This window comes from Garra rufa, chromosome 3 (assembly GCF_049309525.1).
Source record: "Garra rufa chromosome 3, GarRuf1.0, whole genome shotgun sequence".
Lineage (NCBI taxonomy): Eukaryota > Metazoa > Chordata > Actinopteri > Cypriniformes > Cyprinidae > Garra > Garra rufa.
Genome location: NC_133363.1, coordinates 44,516,621 through 44,540,493, shown reverse-complemented (window position 1 = coordinate 44,540,493; position 23,873 = coordinate 44,516,621). Strand labels below are relative to the sequence as shown.

Below are 23,873 nucleotides of genomic sequence, written 5' to 3'. Positions count from 1 at the left end.
AAATACGTGTATCGTTACACCCGTGGTGGCCAAAATTATTAGAACACTATTATTTTCACCTAAAAAGTTTGTTATTTCTATCTTTTGCTGTAGTGTGTCAGTAGGAAATATCAGTTTACATTTCCAAACAGTCATTTTGCCATTTCCTCATCATCATCCTGTCTGTCTGGAATGACATGAAGAAACAGAACAAAGTGAGACAGACTAAATCCAGAAGAACTGTGGCAATGTCTCCAAGATGCTTCAAGAGGCCTACATGCCTGAAAAACTATGCACAGGTGCACCTAGGGCAAAAGTTGCTTTAAACGCAAAGGATGGTCACACCAAATGTTGATTTAATTTATTTAATAGAAGTGAATTGATAAAGAAAATCTATTTATGACATTATTTTTGACAGCATCCTCATTTTGCAGCATTTTTACACAAGTGCCTAAATCTTTTAACAGTACTGTAGCTTTGCAGGTAGGTTTCTTGAAGCATCTTGGAGATGTTGCCATAGTTCTTCTGGGTTTAGTCTGTCATTTTTTTCTGTTTCTTCATTATTTATTTTCAGCATTTTTTCATTGTCCAAAGACAGATTTATATATATATATAATATATATATATATATATATATATATATATATATATATATATATATATATATATATATATATATATATTTACTTATTCATAATTATTTATTATAATGATCTTAACTGAAACATACTGTTAAAAAAATATATGATACATTATATATTGTTTTTGCACTGTCATCAACTAAAATATTTTTGCTAAAATTAAATGTAATGTTAATTCATGAATTATTATGACATGACTAAATTAAAGAATATTTTCATTAAAACAAAACTATTACAAAAAATTTTAAATGTAAAGCTTAAACTCATTTTAAAATGTCTAGTTGACATTGTTACAATGTTCTCCATTTCAATTAAACGCATCATTATTTTTGCATAATGCATTGTGATTGACCTATTTTTTAATTTTCTAGCCACCTTTACACTGCCACCAAATTTCATTTTGCAGAGCCAAAGTCTAAACCCTAAACTCACCTACAACTTCAAAACCAGTTTCTGATGGCTTAAAACACTGGAATTTCCTTTATGTACAAATCTAGTTTAACATTATACTGTATAAAGAACACAGCATATATAAAAGATATTTAAAAAAGCCATCTAATACCATTGTCCAAAGGCTCAGTTTACCTAAAGTGGACATCTGCTTGGTCCAGAAGCTGGCATCCCAGTTAAACTTGATTTTCAATGGGGTCCAAGCCTCTGAGAGCATCAGTGGTTCCAGTAATTGCTGCATCTGAAGAGCAATCTGACAAATGAATTATAGATCAAACCTCATGATTACACAGACACTGAGTTATAAATATTGCATGCAATTCTGGCAGTGAAACTGAAACTCTTTCTGCAGTGTCTCTATTTTTAAGTTTGTGAGAAAATGATTAATGCTAGTTCTAAGAGATCTAAATGCAGCCATAAAAAGAGGTGAGGCTGCTTTAAACTAATAGTGCCGACATCTTTTTGAGACCCGCCAAAAACTTAGCAGGCAGCTGCCAGGAATCTTAACATTTAAAGCCCACTTGGACGTGAGAAAATCCTACCAGCTCTTTGCTGAATAGCAGTGGATTGCGTCTGTGGTGGGCTGTAGCCCAGGTAATGAAGTTCTGCACGTGCTCCAGCTGGCTGCACAGCTCTATGGCCCCCTGCAGCTGGTCCTCCAGACGTTGCTTGAAATCACTGGAGATACTCTGCAACCGGAAGACAACGACAAAAATGTGGATTTCCTCATCACTTTTCCTAAGATCCCCATCTGCTTGGATATGTCGCTACTTGGCAGAATCTGCCTATTTTGCATGATTCGCTCACAAGACGTTCTGTTCGGCACGCTCCATCACCAGCACATCCACGGTCACATGGATGTTTGGAGATGAATACGTTTGGAATGGCACAGAAAGAAGGAGAGGGAAACGAGGGAAAAAGTAATTACCTCCAGTTGTTCTATTAATAGGTTGGCCCGTTTGTTAAGCTCGTTCATCATAATCATCTTAGCCATTTTTATCTGGTTCTCTGCCTTCCTCTGCGTGATCTTTATACCGTGGAGCCTGGACAAATGGAAAGAAAAACGAACAGAGAGATGGTTGAGGGAGGATAAACAAATCGATATGACCGGTACATCTGGATGTTTGAACATCTGCAAGTAATGGGTTTTGTCAATGTCAGTATGCTTCATATAAACTATGCCTGTTGTCTTAAGAATCTCAGCTGTTCACAGTATAGATGAATAATGGGCACACTTTGTTTACAGGGGATATATCATGAAAATCAAACTTTTTCCATGATTAAGTGCTATAATCTGGTCCTTGGTGCATCTACCAACCCAGAGAATGTGAAAATAGACAACCCAGTATGAAAAAACAAGCTACTTAGATTTCGCTCCCTTATTATTATATTATCGCCCCATTTATCTGCACATTTCCACCCACAGTGCTGCCATTTTGTTTTTTGCAAGCAACAATGGTGTACCAGGTCTAACACCATGGCAAAAGTTTGAGCAAAGCATGCTAACTGTTCTGTCGTTGGCTGCACAGACGAGCACAGAACACAATTTAGAGTCCCAGCCTCAGAGGAGACAAGAAAACAGTGGATTTATTGATTTACTTACTGAATATTACGCTGCTGCCACACAAATCTAATATAAGCATGTGATTTCTTTCCCAGCTGCTTACCTTTACAAACAAAGCCGACTGTTTTTGCAACTTGTGTGTTTTTAACATAAACTTGTGTGTATTTGACCGTTTAAGCACAATAAGACATGAAAGAGAACTTAGGTTAGTACTCACACGCTTTATGTGCGTGTGTTTGAAATAAGTATGTGCTCAGAAAACTGTATATAGGAAATTTAAACTAACAATTTAAACAAGTCTTAGGTAGCAGGAGTATATTTGTAGCAATAGCCAACAATACATTTGTATGGGTCAAAATTATCCATTTTCTTTTATGCCAAAAAAGATGTTCTGTAAATTTCCTACCATAAATATATCAAAACTTAATTTTTAATTAGTAATATGCATTGCTAAGAACTTAATTTGGACAACTTTTTGGCGATTTTCTCAATATTTAGATTTTTTTGTACCCTCAGATTGCAGGTTTTTAAATAGTTGTATCTCGGCCAAATATTGTCCTATCCCAACTTACAGATGATGTATAAATAGTGTTGCTTTCGTCAACGAAAATTATGACAAAATATCGTTGTCAACGAACCTTTATCACATGACGGAAACGAGACGACACGAAACGTAAATGCTGGTCATGTGACGATGATTATAATTAAATGTATAATGCAATATCATTGACAAATAAAAATTAGACTAAATGTGGTTTACAAAATAAAAACTATGCTAAAATGTCTCTTCATTTTCGTTGATGAAAACGAAACGAAACAAAATGTTATAACGTTAGATTGATGTGCGCATGCCCAGTAGCCAGAACTTTATCCCTTCTAGCCTAAACCGTGCAGACGCAGGCGACGTCACTTCCTCAAGCCCCACTTGCGGAATTATCTGGAAGACGACTACAAACAAAGTTAAGTCTGACACAGATGAAGGGACTGATGGCCAGCCAGCCAGGGTTCATCTTTGGGAGAAAAAGAAGAAACGACACATACATTTTATTTGCACTTTTTAGTAGTGATGGGAAAATGAAGCTTTTCGAAGCACTGAGGCTTTCCCCTCAACTGTATTGTAAAAAGGTTCATTACTCTAAGCTTTTCAACACGTTACACACTAATGACATCTTGTGGTCAAAGGTGGAAAAAGTTGCTTATGCGCCTCAGATGTCCAAGCGACTTTTGGACAGTTTCATAAAATAAATCAACTCGGTCGGCGCCGATAGCCTTGTGGGCAGTGCGCCGACATACAGCACCGTTGCGCTCCAGGCATCCCGTGTTCGAATCCCAACTCGAGGACCTTTCCCGATCCCGCCCCCCATCTCTCTCCCACTTCGTTTCCTGTCACTTCTGATCTGTCCTATCTCAATAAAGGCAAAAAATTCCAAAAAAATAAATCTTCTTGTGCTACAAAAACCATTAGAAATAAAAATAGATAAAACTGTAATTTTACTTACACAAGGTATAAATGAATGAGTCTGTAAATAAACTTAAAAAAAAATAAAAAAAAGAGACTAAAATACAATTTTCAATGACTACAACTACAGTAAATGTCCTCAGTTTTCGTCGACTAAAACTAGACGAAAATAGTCATGGATAATTCTGACTAAAATAAGACTAAAATGCTCAAACTTGAGTTGACTAAAACTTGACTAGACTTAATAGAGTATGAACGTGACTAAAACTATTAAAAACTAAAATGACAGCTTCACACAAAGACTAAACTAAAACTAAAATTAAAACCGGACGCCAAAAACAACACTATGTATAAATCTCAGTTTTAAAAAATTGACCCTTATGACTGGTTTTGTGGTCCAGGGTCACATACGGCTTTAAAACGCATGATTTCAGTGTGATAGACATAATAATCAAAACCAAACAGATGTTTTTAGCAGAGTATCTGAGCTATGAGCTGTAAAGCCACAGCCCTATTCTGGAAAATGTGGCGGTGAACAGCAGCTCATTTGCATTTAAAGGGACATGCACGAAAACAGCATGTTTCTGCTTTTCAAAAGCATTTCAAAATTATATAATAAATGATCTGTGGGGTATTTTTTGAGCTGAAACTTCACAGACACATTCTGGGGACACCTGAGACTTAATAATTCTCCTTTAATGCTAGCAGCATCATGAAGGTGGAATAGGTGGGATATTGTCTCACCTGCCCTGGATCTGTTTAGCGGTGCTCTCCACAGCAGATCTCTTCTCCTCCACTCGGGCCATGAGGTTCTGCAGGAGCCATCGTTGGTCTTGCAGAGCTTTTCCAACATGCACCAGTCTAAAGATAAGAAACCAACAGCCGGTGAAACACCTTTGACTTTAACGTTTACACACAACATGCTCGATAGCATATTTGTTGATACGTGAGAAAGTGGCCACCTGTTCTGTTTGCATCTTTGTGCATGTGTTTAGGAAAGTGTATAAGAGAGAGAGTGTTTGCATGTGTACAAGAGCATTGTGAGTATGTGTCCTCTATGCATACCGATGGTCTTTGTGGGCGGACAGGTGACAGATGCTGCAGGCCATGAGGTCGCACGTTTCACACAGGAGTTCCAGAGGCTCCTGTTTATGGAGAGGACACATGACAACTGCATGCCCGCAGCAACCGGCTCCTGAGACACGCAACACAATAGAAGAGAGGAAATGAGGGCTAATGAGCTGATTCCCATTAAGAACACATTATCTGTAATCAAGCGTCAAATATTTAAAAGAAATATTCCAAACGTACAATGGAAAACAAGTGTGTTGATATAAGCATGTGGAATCTCTCAGAGTTCTGCAGGTTTTAATGAGGTTTTAAGTATGTTCAAATCATTTTGACCAATATAGTGCGAAAGACCTCGCTTGGCCTCCGTGAGTCACTCTCTATGCAAGCTTCATTTATTTTTAGTGGGGAAACAAAGCACATCAAAATCCTTATAAATATTTCTGGACGTATAAATGCATCTTTTTTTCCAGCAAAAGAAAAACAGACAAAAATGGAACACAGCAGAGCTTTGATCAATCAGTTAATGTCTCATTAAAAGCCCTGCCAATATGAGGAATGAAACTCTACGTGTGCTTTTGAAGAGCCAAATAAAGTAACAGATACTGCTTTCACGTGCGCTTTCAGAATGACCCACATTTCACACACACCTCAAACTGGACATTTAAAAACTATCACATGGATGCTAAGCTTACATGATCATGCAAACTACATACATACATGATTATAATTATATTGTTGCCTTTGAAGAGCCAAACACAGTAATAGATATTGTTTTCATGTGTGAATAAATAGCCCACAATTTCAGTTATCCACATAGCATTTAAAAGACATTTAAAAAATAGCAGATCAGAATGCTGTTTATTGATTGTATAAACTGTTACAGATATTTTACCTAAAATACTTTTAATAATTTTGTTGCTTTAGAAAAGCTGAATAAAGAGAACTGTCTTTACATAAATAACTATTTTATTTACTTTTTAAAATATATATAATAATTTTGTTTTTCCAATAAAATTAAAGATAAATGACAGTTTATTCATCTTATTTTTGTAATAAAATTATGTTAATTAAATTAAATAATTTTTTGTATTATTTTATTTTATCTTATTTTATAGCATTATAATTATAATAATTATTTTGTAGCTTTTGAAAAGCCTAATAACGTCACAGATATTGCTTTCATATGAATAGCCCACAATTTCGGTATTCCACCTAGCACTGAACATTTAAAAAAATATCAGATCTGAATGCTTTTTCTTGATTGTATAAACTACCAAGGATATTTTACTTAAAAAATCATTTTGTTGCTTTTGAAAAGCTAAATAAATTTCTGCCTCCACAGAAAGTGTTAATAAAAAAAAAATTTCAATAAAATTCAAGATCAATGAAAATACATTCATATTATATTTTTTAAATTAAGAAATAAATTAATTAAAATGAAATAAGTTTATTTAATTTTTATTCAATTTAATATTTACAGATATTTTACTTAAAATAATTGTAATAATTGTCTTGCTTTTGAAAAGCTAAATAAAGAGAACTGCCTACACAGAAATGTTTTAGAAAAATTAAAGTTAAATGACAATATACTCAATTTTTTTAAAATAAGTGTATTTAAATTTGTATCTTATTTTATTTTAAATTTATTTATTTATTAATTAGGATGCTAAGTTTCTTGATTGTATAAACTACCTACATACATTTTACTTAAAATAATTATTATAATTCTTACTTTTGAAAAGCTAAAAAAGTAAGAGATTTGTGTACACAAAGAGTTTATAACTATTTTATTTTATTTATTTTTTTTGTATTTTATTAAAACTAATAATTTGGTTTTTCCACTAAAATTAAAGTTGTAATGTAATTTTTAATTAAAAGTAAATAAATAAAAATTAAATACGTTTATTTACATTTTATTTGAATTTATTTTATTTATAAACTAATCTGAACTTGATCTGAACTTATTTGTTCCTGTTTTAGATCCACAAATAACACCCACAACCCCACCCCCTGGCTATGTTTTGAAGTGTTCTCCAGAAATGAGTTTCTTTTAATAAAGACATCTACATTAACCTAGGCTGAAGCGAACGGCGTAAACAAATCAATCAAACATTCTCATTTCCATTCCACTGTAGCAAAAATCCTAATCTAAAAAAAACATTATTACTTTAAAAATCCCTTTGCATACATAATTGTGTGACCAGAGAGAGAGTTAGAGAGTCAGGCAGAATGCAGAACTCCATTAGAAATGAAAGACCTCAACCGACAGCACCTGTCACACTGGATATACAGTCTGTCCATCAGAAGCTGCTGTGACAGTGTAGAGCAGACAGAGACACGCTGACACATTGCACAGGGAGAGATGGTGTTAAAGTTCGAGACCACAGGCTCCAACACTGAAGAGCTCCCACTGCCTCACTGCATACTGGTGACCGACCACATCCTGCTTCACACCCGCACTTCTGTTTTTCTCACACTCTACCACTCTTTCTCTCTCTCTTATCTTTCTTTTTCTTTCGTTCTTTATATCACTCCATCTCTTATTTTCTGTGGTGTCGTTATCATACGTTAAGTGGATTTCAGAAAATCTTAAGGACAGGCTGGCCAAATTTGTGCTGTGTTTGCTGAGAAAGAATCAGTTTTAGAAACTGGGTCACATAAAAAATACAACACTACAATACATCACAGGATAATTATTCACACTTATTATAAAATGCATTATTCAGTGAGTTAAAGAAGAGGGGTTAGAAAAAATATGGCGTTGCGCTGATAATGTCCGGTGGCTAGAAGCAGAAACGTACAAGCAAACAGCCAACTCGAGCTAAAAGTAGAAAGTAATTACAGATTGGTACAAGAAAGACGCTCTTGCCTATTTCAGACGGTGATGGAGGGTCTCGCGGCTGGTGCTGCAGGTCAAAGGGTTGAGAGGAGCTTCTTTCATGCTGATGCAGGTCTGTGCACTGGAAACACAGCCACTTGTTGCAGAAGGTGCACAAGCTCTGTGCCATCCTGGGCTCTGAACACTCGGAACAGCACTGCAGATACATTTAAAATCAATTTGGTTTGTTTGCATTATAATAGAACAGATTTGCTGACGCACCACATCTGTCAGCCACAAATGAGTGGGCGTCTTATAAACTTGCCTCTACAACACCTAATCTAGCAGGCGTAAACTGAAGTAGCATCTTCAGGTAGCACTTGTGTAAACACTAAAAAGTGTTGTTTTGACCCGGTTGACTTTCAAAATTTCTCTACGGATAAAAAAGAAAGCCACACAGGTTTGTTTGTTTATTTCTGGAGTGAATTATCACTTTAAACGACTCACTATGTCCACCGGGATTTAATATTCATAAGCCAAGCGTTGCTGTCTTAAAACAATATAAAGTATTCACTCTGACTCATTAGAAAGCAAAGCCGCCTGTTCAAAGGATGCCAAAAATATTCACATTTGCATTTCGCGTTATTATTCCCAAAAAGCGTACCTAGCAAAACAATAACACATCCTGCGTCATCTGTGTGTCACCAGAAGCCGCAGTTTGCTGATTGCCTCAGTGTCAACTCAAAGACAATTAAAAACCTGCAGAATGGAGCTCTCAAAAATGGAGCACAGGACCGTCTTACCTTCTCCATGGCGAAGGAGGGATCCAGATTCCTCTGCGGGTGCGCGTGAGAACGATTGCGATATCCAGCCGAGCAGCTCTCGCAGCAGTGAGGCAAGGACACGGCAAGCCTCTGACACAGCTAGAGCTCCACACCACACTGTGACAGCTCTACCTGCGGCAGGAAGTAGTGCACACTGCACACTTTAACCCCAGCGGAGCGCTCCTCCTCGTGTGCCCTCAGCCGTGGCCGGTGCGAAGCTCTCCTCATTGGCTTCCTTCAGCTGCTTGGATCCCGAATCCTTCCCTCTGACAGCCACCATGATCTTTCTTCTTAAATAAGCCTGTTCATAATAATTGGGAATTAGGGAGGGCTGATAATTATTTTTTTTTCTGGGACAAAATATCCCCGGCAGCCCTTGTTGCCAAAAATGGAAGGGGAGAGGTGCCAGATGACCTACAATATTTAAGAGAATCGCACGCGCGAAGGGTGTGAGATGGATCGGGGATGAGGGAACACGTTGGTGCCCTCTTTCCTCACTTCCTTAGATCAGCACTAGTAAGGGACAGGTCCCTCCGGACCGGGTCCGCTCCCACGTAACACGCTGAAACCGGGTCAGCCTTCTCCAGGAGCAGATGGGAATTGAGATGTGCTCGCACAATGCCCTGCAAAGCGTGAAATCAATTATGATCCTATCACACTTCCTCTTCTCGAAAGAATTTGAAGACATGACTTCCTCAAAATCTTTCGCAGGTAGGCAAACCAATGCAGGCGATTGGTGGAGACTAATGAAACGGCACGTAACTCGAACTGACATGGTGTCGTGCGGATCCCCTCTAAGAAAGCACCTCTACCACCGTGAGTCTGCCTGACAACAACCCCTGCAGCCTGACCTACAAATCTGACAACTCTCTCTTCCTCTAGAGCTGCTCATGGGAGCTTAAAACCATCCGATTCCCCATTGTGTACCCACAGACCCACTTTAAAACACAATTAGTCTACCCAGCCAGTCTTTCTCTTGTTCTTCGGGCAGACAGGCGTGCCTGCGTCTCCCGGTTTGCCTTCCATGCCATTTGGCTTTTAAAACAAAAAGCTCAAGCACTCTCTCTCTCTCTCTCTCTCTCTTCCATCCTACAACCAGAGGTTTTCTCCAGTAAGTGAATTCAGCACGAGTATCTTTCTGCCTGAGCAAGCACAGTCATCTCTAGAGAAAGTACATTAATAGAAACTTGAGAGGAGGTTCCTCCCCTGGAAGAACACCTTAGTAACATCCATTAACATCATTGGTTATGAGATCATGACAGGGGAATGGCAGATTTGCCCATAGCAGATGGTAATGGCTCAGTACAGATTATTCAATTCATTATGTCTTCACTCATTACAAGTGAATGTTTATAATAGCCAATTATTTGTTTGGAGATTGAAGTCTTTACATGGACAAAGAAAAGGCCTTTTTTCGGTATTCAGAAAGAATGAAGTATACCAAAATGGTAATCAGTCAGGTCCTTTATATAAGTGATACAAACTTAATCTAATGTTTGAATTATCATTGGGCCTCTGAGATGATTATTTCCTTTTCATGTGTAAATATGCAGCCATTTGTCTAGTGAGACAGCGCGTTTAATTGTGGCATATTGCAATGATGTGATGTCTCATTAAACAATCTACAAATAACCAAACAGTTGTCAGTGCAAAAACTGAACAAAAACAAAAACTGCCAAGACCTTCAAGCACACACTTGAGAGGTTTCTTCATAAGGAGAGCTATTGTATGAGATGATTTCATGCACTTGTAACTCCAAAACAGTCGCTGGTGTAATAAAAAAATGAATATGCAGTGGGAAGAAAGACAGGTAAAAAGGAAGTGGAAACACTGAGAAAAAAAATAAAAAAAATAACATGAAACATTTTGAGATAAAATGTAATGAGATTTTTTTCCTCATATGAATCCAGTGATATCTCACCTTCATTATGCTGTAGTGATGAGCAGAGATAAGTGGGCCCAGATTCATAGAAAATACCTATGATAAGCTACCACAAAGACAAGCTATTGCAGAATAAACAGAGAGCTCTGTCTCTTTCTAGACATCAGCTCAGTACAGATAATACTATGTAACAAAAATAATAATTATTCATATACAGACTACAAATAAAATAATTCTTTAGTAATTCAGACTTGAATAAAGGACGTCAAAACATATTGGGATGGGCGATTTAGTACAGTAAATGAACATTTTCATACAAGAATAATGTTTTAATACAAGTAGAGATAGGCCTAAACTAAAAAGTATTTAGTCTTAAATTGGCTTTCACATATGAGTTTAGAATACACAGTCACACCAAAAATTATTCAGACACCAGATATAATTTTTGATATTTTTTTACTAAGGTGTAGGACGCTATAGTTCATTTATGTAAGTGATGATAGCAAAATAAAGTAAGTTGTAACATATTATACTTAAACATATTATACAGTGGACTACCAGTAAAACTGATTTTGGGACCAACAATTGACCTTTGACCTGACCACCTTTTTACACCACAGACTGAACAAAAAAACATTGCTTGGTAACTGGTCAACAAAGTATTGATAGTTGTGTAAATATTGGCATACTAGCAGTTGAATTTTGGGTTAAATGTAATCCATTACATACCTTTCCATCAAAGTTATCAGACTTCTGAACTCTTGAGTTCTTGTCATATTTTATTACCATTTTCTAAACCATAGCGAATAAACTGCCATAATGTGAGAAATGTTGAAGGTGTCTAAATAAATTTTGGTTTGACTGTAAGTTACAGCGCGTTATTTTGTCAAACTGACGCGAATAAACAAAAGTTGCGTTCGCCCGAAGTAGGTAACCATAATACTACGCTGCGCATGCGCAATTCAGTCAAGTAGCCTACGACAAATTATGGATTATAGTTGATACCTCAACTAGGCTTTTTCGATCCACAAGTCACTGTGGATCACTTTCTAGACCTACAAAAAATATACCAGCATACAAAAAAATCTAGAATTAGTTTCAAAAAGTATTTTATATAATTGACGTTTAGCGTGTGGCGCCAAATTACAATTAGAGTTGCACGACCAACCTGAATACCGCCCCCAATAAATGACCTTTACATTTAGGCTGAATAATTTAACAGATGTAGGTGATAAAATTCATACTTGCACTGAAAGTAGAAGTATAATTTGCACAAAATAACACAATCATCAGTCAGAAAGGCTGAAATCAATCTGACTGCATCAAGATTTATGTTCAATTTCAAACTGCAAATTACAGTAATTGGAGTCACATATGGAAGGCAAATAACTCTTGAGTTAAAAAAAATTCTTGTTAAGGGTTTCTACAGACATTAAAGCGATGAACGGTCATTTTCTTTTAAACCCCTAGCCTATTCATTTCGCCTTCGTGTTATTTACTACTTTAAAAATACAACCAAATTAATTGTTCATCTTACTCCAAAGAAATACTTAATAAAAATAAACACTAAGGAGATATGCTTTAAATAGTTCAGTGACGCGATACGAAACACATATGCACATGTGTAAGTTGCAATATGTCAAAATGCGCACTATAGACCTCTGCGTTTTTGGAAGAATCTTCTCGCACACCTCACAGATGGGATGGGACTCCACGAAATCCTGCACAAACTGCTCATATACGTAGCAACACTGTGTTTAGCCCAAAATAGACCGTTACTGAGTACCACAACACACTGACGATGCAAATGAAATAGTGATGAACGCATGCACACATAATGAGAGTTTGAACCGCACCTTGCTTCTCTTGAAGAGGCACAAATCCAAAAACCATCCTTCTCCTCCTCCTCTTCGGCGGCTGGAAGATTATATCGATTTCAGCAATGCTTCAGTCTCTAAACAGCTTTAGATCACCATATCCTTTAAAGTCTTTCCACCCCTGGAGACTATTTCTTACACGCGTATGATTTTATTCCCTCTATCGCTTAAGCGCTGCAACTGTCAAAAGGCAAAATCGTGCATGCATCTATAGTGCAGATGCACAAGTTTGAGTTTGCGGTCTCTAGTAGATCTGCTATGTGTGGAAGATGTCTAAATAGCACACGGAATCAAAGTTATAACGGAACCGACCGCATTATCAATCCCTGTCCTTCACCTCCTGTATTTTTTTCGTGATACGCACCCTGCGTTGCGCACTAAAGTTCGCTACCTTTAAATGTCGCTTGCATCCAATCCAGCAGATGTCGCCTTTGTCTCAGTTTTCATGTAATACAAGTGAGGACATAACAATGATAGATAGAACATTCATATTTTTACGGCACGTCAAATTGATTTGCTTTCAGCAATAGACAATATAGAAAGCGTTCAGCTACTTGTCTAGTGCTGACGGATTAAATCATGAATCATATTGTTATGGTAAGATAAAAAAAATTATATCAGTTTATATGTACAGTACAATTTATTATTGTTAGGGTTGGATAAACATGATTATAGCAGTTTCATGTGTTTAAAATCCCTAAAAGCCTAAAAATATGTTGTTTCTTCAACGTGTTTTCACTATACGGATCACTATAATTGGCATTTTTATGTATAAATATACAGTTGAAGTCAAGTTTACATACAACTTGCAGAATCTGCAAAATGTTTATTTTTTGTTTAGAGGGATCATACAAAATGCATGTTATTTTTTTTTATTTAGTGCTGACCTGAATAAGATATTTCACATTTAAAATGTTAACATATAGTCCACAAGAGACAATGTTGAATTTATAAAAATGACCCTGTTCAAAAATTTACATACACTTGATTCTTAATACTGTTATCTGAATGATCCACAGCTGTTTTTTTCTTCTTTGTTTGTTTTTATGATAGTTGTTCATTAGTCCCTTGTTTGTCCTGAACAGTTAACCTGCCCGCTGTTCTTCACAAAAATCCTCCAGGTCTCACAAAGTTTTTGTTTGTTTTTTTGGCATTTTTGTGTATTTGAACCATCTCCAACAATGACTGTTTGATTTTGAGATCCATCTTTTCACACTGAGGACAACTGAGGGACTCCACATGCAGCCATTACAAAAGGTTCAAATGCTCACTGATGCTCCAGAAGGAAACATGGTGCATTAAAAGCCACTTTTTGAATTTGAAGGGTAAATTTAACATATTTTGTCTTATAAACATGTAAGCATCTTCTGTAGCTTCTGAAGGGCAGTATTAAATGGAAAAAAAAAAAGAAGAGATTTTGGTAAAATAAGACAAATTTACACTTGGTTTAAAAGTTTTCACCCCCGGCTCTTAATGCATTGTGTTTCCTTCTGAAACATCAGTGAGTGTTTGAACCTTCTGTAATAGTTGCTTATGAGTCCATCAGTTGTCCTTAGTGTGAAAAGTGGGATCTCAAAATCATACAGTCATTGTTGGAAAGGGTTCAAATGGTTCAAATACACAAAAAATAGATTTTTCTGGAAAACAGCAGGCAGTTTAAGTGTTCAGGACAAACAAGGGACTGATGAACAACAATCACTAAAAAAAAAAAGAAGCTGTGTGGATCATTCAGCACAGTATTATAACTTTTGAACAGGGTCATTTTTATAAAATCACTATTATTTTCTCTTTTGGACTGTATGTACACATCTTTTATGTGAAATATATTATTTAGGTCAGTACTAAATAAAAAAAATAACATGCATTTTGTATGATCCTGATTCTGCAACGTGTATGTAAACTTTTGACTTAGTAGCCCTAGTTGTATCATTTATTTTTTGTTATGCAATCTTTAGATATATTCTTTGGTATCCACTTCAACAGCTTTTATAATACCTACAATTTCTTTCACAGGTTTTAACAGGTTTTGTCAAAAAGAAATCGCTCTGGGTATCCATTTGAGTGATGGCTTTCCTGAACTGTCATATTTTTCTTGGTAGTGCTACCAGACACCTTTGTTGTGGCACCCTCTGTGGCATTTATGGAGAAAGATGTCAGTTCTGCACTTGCTCTCAGTGGCTTTGATAGAATTGTTTGAAACTGTTCTTGCCGAGAAAGATTTTAAAATAAACCGCAATACCTGCCAATGGAAAGTGGATTGTGAAAATGCAGAGTGGATTAAAATATTTATTAATGCAAAATATTAAAATATTTGATAAAAAAAAAGATGTATATATTGGATGTTTGTGAAGAAAAAAATCTTCTGTATAAATGGAAACTTCTTTCCAGAAAATTACATTATTTAAAATCTAATTCAGGTAAAATGTTATGCATAGAATAAAATTTATTGCATAGGATTTTTATACAATCGACAAAGCCTTGTTGCATAAGGATCTTATATCTTTCTCTCTTATCAAATATTCAAGTTCACATTATTTAACAAATGAAAATATAATTTTTTTTGATATTTTTGGATGACACTGGCCAAGAATTGAAATACACATATGACCAATTCAGGAGTTGTATGTTTCTTTAATATAGCAAAAATGTGTCAAGTTTCAAAACATTCCCAGTGTATTATTCATTGCTGCTATTTTAAACACAAAAAGGCCAGACTAAAAGGACAGGAATAGCCACAGCAAGCTAGGGTCTGCTTCTATTGTTCTAAACATTTTTAGACAAAGCTGTTCATTAAAACAGAATGAGAAATGAACAGAAGAACTTTATTGATTTTTTTTTATTAAACATTGTAAATAAGGTAATTATACTCTTCATGTGTTAATAAATGTACAAAATACAGTTCATGGAGAAATTCTAGCGTTAAATACTACACAGCCACTGTACACCCACCTGTCAAGTTTCCATTCATACATCTCATCCAGCTCAACAACAGTTATCTCTAAAGGTGGAGGTTATACTGCAATATAACCATTCATACTCTCAGTACCATCCTATTATTTCTCTAGTTTCATATACAAAGTACCAGGAAAGGTAACAACAGAGCTACATGTGAGATTAACAGCACAGCTTTCATAAATATGTACAAAAATATGAATCAGAGTAAACACAACACAACAGGCACATCGCAACATACGTGACTTAGCCGTGTTAGGTCTTCAGATGTAGCATTTGTAGAAAATGTCCACAGTTTTTGGTTTCACGATAAAGTGTTTTTAGTTCTTTTTATGAAGGAACTTCATTTTATTTCCTGAAAAAAAATGATAATAATTTTGGTGCATTTAGGAACAAGCTTTGTACTTAAATGCATAGACCACTGGTCGAAAGTTTGGAACAATTAAAGGGATAGTTAACCCAAAAATGAAAATTCTGCCATTAATTACTCAGCCTCATGTCTTTCCAAACCTGTAAGACCTCTGTTCATCTTCTGAACACAAATTAACATATTTTTGATGAAATCCAAGAGCTTTCTTTGACAAATTGAAGGCCCAGAAAGGTAGTAAGGGTATCAATAAAATAGTCCAGGTGACATAGTGGCTCAACCTTAAATGTCTGAAGCTACGAGAATACGTTTTGTGCACAAACTAAACAAAAATAACTTTATTCAACAATTCTTCTCTTCCATGTCAGCCATTTACGTATACGGGTGAGTAAATAATGACAGAATGTTTTATTCTTGGGTGAACTATCCCTTTAAAATTTTTTTATGTTTTTGTAAGAAGTCTCTTTCACCCACCAAGGCTACATTTATTTGGTCAAATATACAGTAAAAACAGTAATATTGTGAAATAACATTACAATTTTAAAAGAACTGTTTTCTTTTTTAATATACTTTGACATTTAATTTATTCCTGTGATGACCGAATTTAATTTTTTTAGCAGCCATTTCTTCAGTTTTCATGAAAGATGGAATAGAAAGCTTAATAAGAACAACATTTATTTGAAATAAAAATCTTTTGTAAAATTATAAATGTTTCCTGCCACTGTTACTGTGATTTAGTAAATAAAGGTATTTTTAATTCATTTACATTTTGCATACCCCGGCCCAGACATTTGAATGGTAGTATATCACAGTTTCCACGAAAATATTAAGCAGCACAATAGTATTCAACATTAATAAGAACAAGAAACATTTCTTGAGCACCAAATCAGCATATTTGAATGATTTCTGGAGGTTTATGTGATGCTGAGGACATGAAATTTATAATTAAGCTTTACCATCACAGGAATAAATTACATAATAAAATATATAAAAATAGACACTTTTAAATTAATAGTACTTTGTATTTGCAACTATGTTTTACAAATAAATGCAGTATTGGTTAGCATAAGAGACTTCAAAAGCAATAAAAATAATATTTATTCCAAAAGTTCGACTGGTAGGACATGCGTCACATACAGTAACTGCTGTGCTATACTTACCTAAACCCTTCAGAAATTTGTTGACCCCACTCTGTTCTGTGTCTGGTAACTCTTCCAGATACTGCTCCACCCTCTGCTCAAATAGACCTGTTTAAGAAAATAATACAATTAAATAAACAAAACTAAAAATAAATCATTTCATTACTTAAAAGTACTTCTTAATACAACTTTTTCTTTAAACTTGTCAAAAGCATTATTTTTGGTCACCAGAAGGTGGCAGTAAAGATCAGACTTTTATCATAACAGTTGCCTCCACTTCATCTCAGAAAGACCCAGGCATAATTATGCTGGGTGTGGGTTTCAAATTACACTTCTAATGAGCCTGAGACTAATAGGACATCATGTTTTATGAGAAGCCATTTTGCTTAATTGACCAAGCATGATTTACCTTTGGCCCTGCACTTCCTCATCTCCCTATCCTGGATGAATCCAGCAAACATCTGAGACTCCATGAAGACACCCAGGAATCGCCGGATGCTCTTAGAAGCCACCGACTTGCGGAAGGCCTCGCGTTGGAAGATGCGCTCCCCTCTTTCACCCTGTGTAAGAAACAGCGAATAGTGGCCAATGGTCTCCAGAAAAAAGCGGATGAAGGCCTCGGATACCACGCTGTTCAAAGAGGTGGTGCACTCTGTGAAATGCGAAAATCAGAAACATTCATTATTAAATATCCTAGAGCAACCAAGTCAGCCATTTATATTTTATCAAGCATAAACAAAAAATATGATGCTAAGATTAGATTTGGTTCATTTTCATGGTGGATAAACAACAAAGACTTTGAATAGGAAATGAAATACAGTCAAGCCAGATGTTCTGCTTTACAGTCAGATACACAAGGCACAAGACAAAACGTCAGGCTTTTCACCTTCATCTGATTCGCTGTCGGAGTCTTGATTGATGATGTCGTTCCTCTGTTCGAGAGACAGCTCTAGAGCAGCTTGCAGTTTGCGTGGTAATAGAGAGGCCTCGTCATCCATCTGTATACAGGAAGAGTATGGAGATTAACGCTGCAATAACGTTCAGTGATTCATAACATGACACAGCCAGCTTGTTTATATTACGGTTGTTCTCAGATCTTAATGGCAATGTGCAATTAGCTGCTCTACAGCCATGGGAGAGTTTGTTGAAGAAAACCCTGGGTATTAAGACTTGTATAGCTTAATATAACGTAAATGATGTCTCTTACTGATATATGTAGTAGAAAACCCACGAAATATTTACGTTATTTAAAAAAATCCACATCTTTATATACATATTTTGGACTATGGGGGGCGCCATTACTTTGATGACTCAAAGCTACTGGCACTGAGCTACGCTATTTTTACCACAACTCGCAATACACAACTCAGAAAATAAAATACTGATACGATGACCACAGATACTGAAAGAGCTTATAAGTAGCGATGGATATTATTTTCCCCACAAAGAGTCTAAATGCACCCGGATAACAAGTGAAAAATGCGCTGGCATCAGGGCTAAAGTGGAGAGAACAAAGACGCAGGTCTTTAGAAAGTTTTATTTGTCCATAGGCATCTTCCCATTCTTTTCTCCTTTTCTTATCACTAGGAAAACAGTGAAAACTTACATTGCTTCATTTGTTGCCCTTTGACTAAAAAATTACAAGCAAAAGCCGCACAATGTGGCATCGTATTACAATTATAATTTCCAAGTTGTGTTGTGGTAAAAATATCAACAGATAGTGGCAGTAGCTCGACGAGTGCAAACGTTCTACGTAATCAAAATAATGGTGCCCCACATAGTCCAAAATATGCATAAAATGAGGTTTCATAGGTTTTCCACTACATATTTTTACTAAGAGACATAATTTATGCTATATAAAGCCATACAAGTCTTAAAGGATTAGTTCACTTTCAGAACAAAAATTCACAGATAATGTACTCACCCCCTTGTCATCCAAGATGTTCATGTCTTTCTTTCTTCAGTCGTAAAATAATTATATTTTTTGAGGAAAACCTTTCTGGATTTCTCTCCATATAATGGATATGTATGGTGCCCCCAAGTTTGAACTTAAAAAATGGCATTTAAATGTAGCTTCAAAGGGCTCTAACCGATCCCAGCCAAGGAAGTAGGGTCTTATCTAGTGAAACAATCGGTTATTTTCAAAACAAATTGACAATTTATATACTTTTTAACGTCAAATGCTTGTCTTGTCTCATCTCTGCCATCCGTATAATCTGGGTCAATACAGTAAGGGTGTGTTGAAAAACTCCCATCTCGTTTTCTTCCCCAACTTCAAAATTGTCCTACATCCTTGTAGAAGTACCAACCTAGTGTTTACAAAGTGAACATACAAAGAAGATCAAACGTTCTCTACAAAAAAAGATAAAACAGCGTTGTAGGACGATTTTGAAGTTGAAGATGAAAATGAGATGGGAGTTTTTGAACATACCCTAACTGTATTGACCTGGATTACACAGACTACGCATGCGCATCGCAGAGCTAGACAAGGCGAGCATTTGAGGTTAAAGGTATTTAAATTGTCAACTTGTTTTGAAAATAACCAATTGTTTTGCTAGATAAGACCCTTCTTCCTCGGCTGGGATCCCTTTGAAGCTGCGTTTAAACTGCATTTTGAAAGTTCAAACTTGGGGGCACCATAGAAGTCTATTATATGGAGAGAAATCTTTAAAAGTTTTCCTCAAAAAACAAGTTCTTTACAACTGAAGGAAGAAAGACATGAACATCTTGGATGACAAGGGGGTGAGTACATTATCTGTAATTTTTGTTCTGGAAGTGAACTAATCCTTTAATACCCAGGGTTCCCTTTAAACTTTTAAAGGGGTACAAACCTGTCTGATGAAGCGGTCCGTTCCAAGATCAACCATTAAAGCCTGAAACGTAAAGAGAAACAGATCTCATTTGGCTGAATCATTAAGTTGCATCATTCTGTTTAAATCACAGTATATTCAATTGTTTCAGGAGGTTTGTACATCACAACAATCCCTGAAGTTGATCCACAACAGATGGAGCCTGACATCCATTTAAAAATGCAGTGTTAAAAATGACAAGCACCACAATTTGGTGTGCTTCCAGATGTTTTGACTGCAAAGGGTCACCTCTTGTGGTCATTACAAGTGCACTTTTGTCCAGAGTGCACTTTGAAAAAAGTACTAAAGCCAAACGCACTAAATGCCAAACACTTGGTAGGGACCAAACTTCAGCCCTGTGGCCAAGCTGGCAGTGTCCTATGGGCAGCTGGGAACAACAACACTCTCCCGGTTGGGAAAGTTTAGAGGGGAGAAAGGCAACAGCCTGGCCAGGAATGCTGAACTAGGCTTATGAAGCTGACGCCACATTCAAGACTTATATAGAAAATTTGGCCCATGTTCTGGGCATGTTATTATACTTAGTATGTTTCTCACTCATTCCAAAAACTTTCTGAATCTGGGAAAATGACTTCAGCCCCATATTCTTCTACATATGGGTTCAGGCAGCTTATTAGAGTAAGAGCATAACTGAACTGTTAAGGAGAGCTGCCAATGTGACCATATTCACAGAAATTCAAAGTCACGATTAGGGAAACATCCTACAGAATAATAGCCTCTAAAAGTGGTTATGAATATTTGTGCAAAGAGTTCTCTCCCTGGATCTAATGACAGTTTATCAGACAAACCAGTTTAATTTAGGCTGGTACAAAGCCAAGCACATGTCGTACAAACTTGACAAAGTGTCCTATTACAACAAACAAGATGGGTGACAACAGCACAGCTGGGAGTTAGTGACAATAGATATCAAGTACCTCCTCCACAGGGAGTTCCTTGAGCTTTGGCAGTGAGCTGGACAGAATACCGACGAGGAAGGGCGTGGGACAGCAGACGATGTCCACCATGGAGGTGGGCAGCACTGGGATGAAGGTGTGCTGCCAGGAGAACGGGTAGAGCAAAGCTACCACCGCATGAACACAGCTGGAAAGAGTACTGTAGGGAAAGAGAAAAGCACACAGTCAATCACCTAGCTTTTACAAAATCTCACACACCTTCTTAGCAAATCCTGTTCTGGAAAAAGAACATTGAGCCCAGATTTTCCAGTTTGTTTTGGCTTTAGCAAGAGAACAATGGAATCTGAGATTACGAGAGCAGCGCAAGAAAATAGCCAGTGGCGTTCAATAGATGCCACAGAAGTGCTATTCAAATGATCTCCTGTAATATTATTCACATTGTGACAGTGGCATTCAAGGCGCCAGTTACATAAAGCCCTCTGGAGATAATGATAGCTTGGAGCGATAAAACACATGATAAAATGTCCTAAGACTCACTGGTATTTTCTTATCTTAATAGTAATATCACAAGTGGTATTATATACTGTGCATTTACATTACACCCTACATATTCTGCCATTCAATGTATACATTTTAGAAGGTTAGTGTCATCTCAAATGATCTACTTAAATGATTAGTTCACTTCCAGAAACTAATTTCCTGATATTTTACTTACCCCCCCATGTCATCAAAGATGTTCAAGTCTTTCTTTCTTCAGTCAAAAAGAAATTGGATTTCAATGGGGACCATTGTGCAAATTGCAGTTTCAATGCAGCTTCAAAGGGCTCTACATGATCCCAGCCCAGGAATAAGGGTCTTATCTAGCAAAACAATCTGTCATTTTCTAAAAATAAAAATGCATATACTTTTAAACACAAATGCTTGTCTTGCACTAGCTCCAAAGGTCATGCGTGACGTAGGTGGAAGTACTGACCCAGTGTTTACAAAGCGAACATTTACAAAGAAAGGTAAAACAACGATGTTGGACGATTTTGAAGTTGGAGGACAAAATGAGGTGGAGTTTTTCACCCTACCGTACCTTTTTGAACCAGAGTACACAGACGAAGAACAAACCGCAAGTGACCTTTCCAACATTTTAAGTATATACTTATTTCTTTTTTTCCTTTTTACAAAATGACAAAATGATCGTTTTGCTACAAAAGATCCTTATTCCTCAACTGGGATTGTGTAGAACCCTTTGAAGCTGGATTGAAGCTGCAATTTGGACCCGTTGGCTCCCATTGAAGTCCACTACACTACCAGTCAAAAGTTTTTGAACAGTAAGATTTTTAATCCAAGCTTTTGGACGGTATAGTGTATAATGTTACAAAAGCTTTTTATTTCAGATAAATACTTACCTTTGGATCTTTCTATTCATCAAAGAATCGACAATAATATATTGATAATAATGTTTTTTTTTTCTTGAACAGAAAATCATGTGACACTGAAGACTGGAGTAATGATGCTGAAAATTAGTTTTGATTACAGGAATAAATTGCATTTTAAAATATATTCAAATAGAAAATTATTTTAAATTGTAAAAAATATTTCAAAATTTTACTGCTTTTGCTGTACTTTGGATCAAATAAATGCAGGCTTGGTAAGCAAAAGAGACTTATTTAAAGAACATTAAAAATCTTACTGTTCAAAAACTTTTAAGTAGTAGTGTATATGGAGAAAAATTATAATTTCTTTTCGAATGAAGAAAGAAAGACATGAACATCCTGGATGAGTAAATTATCTGGAATTTTTATATAAAAGTATAGGATCATGTGACAGTAATGGCTGATGAAAATTGATTCCACCTAAAACAGAAATCTACTGTTTTATGAACAAACAAAGGAAGAAAAAACTAACTGTCATTACATAACAGTTGTCAAAACTTTATGTTCCAACAAAAGGAGTAAAATGTTCCCACAAGACAATCACCAGTCTGGTTTTCTGTGTGGCTTGTATTCAAATGCTTCATTGGCCACAGTACCCATTGTATGTGGAACAGGCTATATGCAAGTCTTCATATCTTCAGGGCGATATGGTAAAGATGATATCGTGATGGGCTACCACATAACCACACACACTCGTTCTCATTCAAACAACACGTTTGCAGATCACGCTCCTCAGAGCCCTAAATTACTCTGGTGACATTAAAGCAGCCGTGAGATGTTACAAGGCTAAGCGCAAAGTCACAAATAGCACAGTGGCCTTCTCACGGTCCCCAGCATGTTGATAGTGGCTGACCCTCCTTTCTCTCATTCTCATCTCTTTCTGTCCCATCCACCACATGGGCCCACATATACAGAGGCCGAAAAAATAAACCACTGGAAGCACACTGACTCCAGCCATGAATTAGAAAGGATCAGGACTGAACCCAAAGATAAAAATTGGTATGCTGACAGTAAACAAAACACAATAACAGCTCCAATACTGCTCATTTCTGTTGTTAGGAGCAAAACAAATGCCTATGAAAGCTATTTTCGCCTTAGAACGAAAAAATAAAAAAGCTAACTGCAACTTTTTTCTTAGAAGTCTTTCTTTTTTATATCTCACAATTGTGACTTTTGGAATTCTAAGTTTATATCTTGCAGTTCTGTTCACATTTCACAATTCTGAGTTCAAATATCGTAATTCTGCCTTTTTTTCTCAGAAATTTGAGAAAAAAGTCTGAACTGTAATACAGTCAATCCAAAATTAAAGACACCTTCAACATTTCTCACATTATCACAGTTTAGAGAATTCAGAGTTAAACTGTGTCAGAATAAATTCATCTTGATAATGTCAGATAACTTTAAAAGAAATGTATGTAATGGATTACAGTCAACCAAAAATTCAGACAACTGTTAGTATGATAATATTTACTATCAATGCTTGACCAATTACCAAGCAATGCTTAATTTTGTTCAGTCTGTGGTATAAAAAGCAAAACACTTAAGCAAAACATGGTCAGGTCAAAGTGTCTGAATAATTTTGTGTCACAATTTTACTTGTCTACTGTATGACAAATTTTTGGGTATAATAAAAGCCATAGAGTCCTGCAGATACTAGTAAAAAAAT

At 36.2% G+C, this 23,873-nt stretch overlaps 2 protein-coding genes across 3 annotated transcripts in view; both read right to left on the bottom strand.

Annotated features, from left to right (window-relative positions):
* The window catches only part of trim66 (tripartite motif containing 66), a 27,109-nt gene extending 14,180 nt beyond the window's left edge, over window positions 1-12,929 (bottom strand). The window contains exons 1-8 of the mRNA XM_073837141.1: window positions 12,545-12,929; window positions 8,786-9,107; window positions 8,034-8,199; window positions 5,159-5,288; window positions 4,838-4,954; window positions 1,999-2,113; window positions 1,613-1,759; window positions 1,206-1,323 (exon numbers count right to left, since the gene is read on the bottom strand). Coding sequence (XP_073693242.1) covers window positions 1,206-1,323; window positions 1,613-1,759; window positions 1,999-2,113; window positions 4,838-4,954; window positions 5,159-5,288; window positions 8,034-8,199; window positions 8,786-8,794 — 802 coding nt within the window. The 5' untranslated portion in view covers window positions 8,795-9,107; window positions 12,545-12,929. The remainder of the gene's footprint in view (window positions 1-1,205; window positions 1,324-1,612; window positions 1,760-1,998; window positions 2,114-4,837; window positions 4,955-5,158; window positions 5,289-8,033; window positions 8,200-8,785; window positions 9,108-12,544) is intronic.
* Window positions 12,930-15,176: 2,247 nt separating this feature from the next.
* Window positions 15,177-23,873, bottom strand: part of dennd2b (DENN domain containing 2B) — a 66,244-nt gene continuing 57,547 nt past the window's right edge. For both annotated transcript variants that reach the window (XM_073836231.1, XM_073836230.1), the window contains exons 15-20: window positions 20,805-20,982; window positions 19,855-19,896; window positions 17,910-18,021; window positions 17,433-17,675; window positions 17,045-17,131; window positions 15,177-15,872 (exon numbers count right to left, since the gene is read on the bottom strand). In XM_073836231.1, coding sequence (XP_073692332.1) covers window positions 15,838-15,872; window positions 17,045-17,131; window positions 17,433-17,675; window positions 17,910-18,021; window positions 19,855-19,896; window positions 20,805-20,982 — 697 coding nt within the window. In that variant the 3' untranslated portion in view covers window positions 15,177-15,837. The remainder of the gene's footprint in view (window positions 15,873-17,044; window positions 17,132-17,432; window positions 17,676-17,909; window positions 18,022-19,854; window positions 19,897-20,804; window positions 20,983-23,873) is intronic.